This window comes from Corapipo altera, unplaced genomic scaffold, assembly GCF_003945725.1.
Source record: "Corapipo altera isolate COAL_440 unplaced genomic scaffold, ASM394572v1 336, whole genome shotgun sequence".
Taxonomy (NCBI): Eukaryota; Metazoa; Chordata; class Aves; order Passeriformes; family Pipridae; genus Corapipo; species Corapipo altera.
The window spans coordinates 106,715-110,034 of NW_020885132.1; the positions used below are offsets into that span (position 1 = coordinate 106,715).

Here is a 3,320-nt window from a genome sequence, read left to right on the forward strand (position 1 = left end):
CCCGCTGCCCGCAGGATGGCCCGCCCGGCCGCCTCCCCCGCAGGTACTGCCCTTCTCCCCACCCCGACCCGTCCTGCTACTGGGACAAAGGACAGTGCTGATGGGCCCGGGGGTCTCAGAGGTGGGTCCTGGTCAGGGGGTTCTCCCTGCCCCTGCAGCCCACCCCTGGTGCTGCCAGGTCCTGCTCCCCCCGGCGATGGGGGACAGCAGAACAAGGCAGGGCCTGGGCTCGGCTGTGCTGCCAGACGTGGCTGGGCTGGGGTCTATTCCCCTGTGTGGGACCCCCGGGGGGCTGGCAGGAGCAGGGTTCCCACCGCGATGCCCATGAGCTGGTGCTGGGCACACACGTGGCCAGAGCTGGGGACCCTGTTGTGGGGACAGTGGCTCTGGAGGGGAGGGGCTGCCTGGCCCACCGTGGGCGCTGCCCCCCCCAGAGCTGGTGCCAGGTGCTGTCCCCGTGCCAGGCCCCGGGCTGCACACACCGCCCCCTGGCCCCCCACCCAGCGGGGAGGAGGTCGTGCGTGGCATCGCTGTCGAGAAGTTTGACATCGTCAAGAAATGGGGGATCAACACCTACAAGGTGAGGGCTGAGGGTACCCCAGCGGGCCTCCCAACCCCCTGTCCTGCAGTGCCCTGAGCAGCTGCTCTTGGAGCGGTTGGGGGGTCCGCACACACCCCGGGCCCCCTGACCCCTCATCCCGCAGTGCACCAAGCAGCTGCTGTCAGAGCGGTTTGGGCGGGGGTCCCGCACGGTGGACCTGGAACTGGAGACACAGATCGAGCTGCTGCGCGAGACCAAGCGCAAGTACGAGAGTGTCCTGCAGCTGGCACGGGCGCTCACGGCCCACCTGTACAGCCTCGTGCAGACACAGCACGCCCTGGGCGACGCCTTCGCCGATCTCAGCCAGAAATCCCCTGAGCTCCAGGTGTGCCGGGGGCACATGGGAACCACCAGCACTGGGAGACACCTGGGCACCGGGACTGGGGGGGACACCTGGGCAGCAGGGCCAGGGCTGGGGGACACCTGGGCACTGGGACTGGGGGGGACACCTGGGCAGCAGGGCCAGGGGAGATGGGGACTACTGGGACTAGGGGCGACAGCCTGTGCAGGTAGGGATGTGAGCTGGAGCTGGGCTTGGTGGCACTGGGTCATGGTTGGGCTCGGTGGTCTCACGGGAGAGAGTTTTCCAACCCAAGAGGCCCTCGAGGGAGGGGAGCAGGGCTGTGACTGTGGCCCCTGTCCGGTGCCAGGAGGAGTTTGGGTACAACGCGGAGACGCAAAAGCTGCTGTGCAAGAACGGGGAGACGCTGCTGGGCGCCGTCAACTTCTTTGTGTCCAGCATCAACACGCTGGTCAACAAGACCATGGAAGACACGCTCATGACGGTCAAGCAGTATGAGACAGCCAGGTGGGACAGGGGAACTGATGGGGGGGCTCAGGGGTCCTGGGGGGCTCCAGGGGCAGGTTGCTGATGCCAGGGGTCCCCGGCAGGCTGGAGTATGACGCGTACCGCACGGACCTGGAGGAGCTGAGCATGGGCCCACGTGACGCTGGCGCCGTGAGCCGCCTGGACGCGGCCCAGAGCCAGTTCCAGAGCCACAAGGACAAGTATGAGAAGTTGCGGGCAGATGTGGCCATAAAGCTCAAGTTCCTGGAGGAGAACAAGGTGGCAAGGGGATCGTGGGTGGAATAGGGATGGGGTGTGTGGTGGGGCATGCAGGGTGGGGGGCACGGGGGTGAGAGGTATGGGACAGGGATGGGAGACACAGATGGGGGGTGCAGGGGCGGGGTGTTCCTGCGAGGATTTAGCAGCTGTGTTGGATGTGGTACTCGATGACATGGTTCAGCGGTGGGGTGGGCAGTGCTGGGAGAACAGTGGGACTTGGGGGGGGCCTCCAAGGGCTTTTCCAGTCCTTTTCTGTGCTGCTGGGCTGGAGTCGGGCCCCCCCCGGACCATAACCCCCCCTGTCCCAGATCAAGGTGATGCACAAGCAGCTGCTGCTGTTCCACAACGCCATCTCCGCATACTTTGCCGGGAACCAGCAGCAGCTCGAGCAGACCCTCAAGCAGTTCAACATCAAGCTCAAGACCCCTGGCGCTGAGAAGCCCTCCTGGCTGGAGGAGCAGTGAGCCCCCTGCACCCCCCCCGGACGGGGGAGCCCCCCTGTGGGGTACACATGGACCTGAGTTGTGGCCGGGGCTTGCTGGGGGCACAGCCTGGGCCTGCTGGGTGTGGGGGCTGCCAGAGGGGTGGGGGTGGGGCCCAACTGTCCCACAGCCCCCCCCTCAAGGTAGAGTCCAGCAGCTCCTCAGCACAGACCCCCACATAGCAGACAGCCCGAGACCCCCTGCCCCCCAGCACCACTGAGGGGCTGGGGACGCCCCCCCTTGCTGGGCTGCACCCCCACCCTGGTCCCCCTGCTCACCTCGGGGTGGGCCAGGACCCTCTACTGCCTGCCTCTGCCTCCCCCAGGCAGGATGGGGGTGTCCCCCCCCAGGTCCCTTCCCTGCTCCCCCAGGGAGACCCCTGCCTGTGGCACAGTGGAGCTGGGGGGGGCCAGCCCCGGAACAGCCGGGTCCCTCCTGTGCCGGGGGCTGTGAGGGTCCCCTGCTGCACCTGGCACCTGGGGGGGCTCCTGCTGTCCCCCCGACACCTGGGTCACCCCGGCTCCCTCCAGGCCAATCCCAAGTGTTTCTGGGGTGGCTGCTCTTGCACTCCTGACCCAGGGGGGGCTGCGCTCCTCAAAGGCCCCTCTGCTCCCCTGGGGCTGTGGCATCCTGAGCTGGGGGGGTCCCCGCAGGCTGCTGCTAGTGGAGCGGGGGGAGGGTGCTGGCCAAGCACTGGGACCCTGGGGGGGCCAGGGGAGCTCCAAGCAGGGACCAAACGCCAGCAGAGGCACTGAAGGTGCACACGTGTGTCAGTGCGTATCTGTGTGCGGGGACACGTGTGTCCCAGGGCATATGTGCTGCACACGGAGGGCCGGGGTCCTGGCCAGTGTCCCCCCCACCCCATGAGGGGCCCCCAGCCCGCCCCTGCACTTGGGCACTTTCTCCTGAGACAAAACTGTTGTTTTTTCTTGCTCATTAATTTAACCCGTAATTTAATGTTGGGATCTGACCCCAACCCCCTCCTGGTGACGATCTGACCCCCCCCCACTTCTGTAAGACCCCAATAAATGGTACGGATCAGTGTGTGCTGGGCTGCAGCCGGGACCCCTGTGCTGGGGAGCTGGGGGGTGTTAGGGGACTGCGCCCCATGGGCTGGGGCTGCTGGGGCCAGTGGGAGACAAGGGCATGAGCCCCAGAAGGGCCAGGACCC

At 66.9% G+C, this 3,320-nt stretch overlaps 1 protein-coding gene across 1 annotated transcript; it reads left to right on the forward strand.

Moving 5' to 3' along the window:
- Window positions 1-15: 15 nt before the first annotated feature.
- On the forward strand, window positions 16-3,207 carry ARFIP2 (ADP ribosylation factor interacting protein 2). The gene is made up of 6 exons (XM_027670062.1): window positions 16-43; window positions 330-580; window positions 705-926; window positions 1,252-1,409; window positions 1,493-1,667; window positions 1,976-3,207. Exons 1-6 carry the CDS (start codon window positions 16-18, stop codon window positions 2,129-2,131), a joined length of 990 nt encoding a protein of 329 aa, XP_027525863.1. The 3' UTR covers window positions 2,132-3,207.
- The last annotated feature ends 113 nt before the right edge of the window (window positions 3,208-3,320 follow it).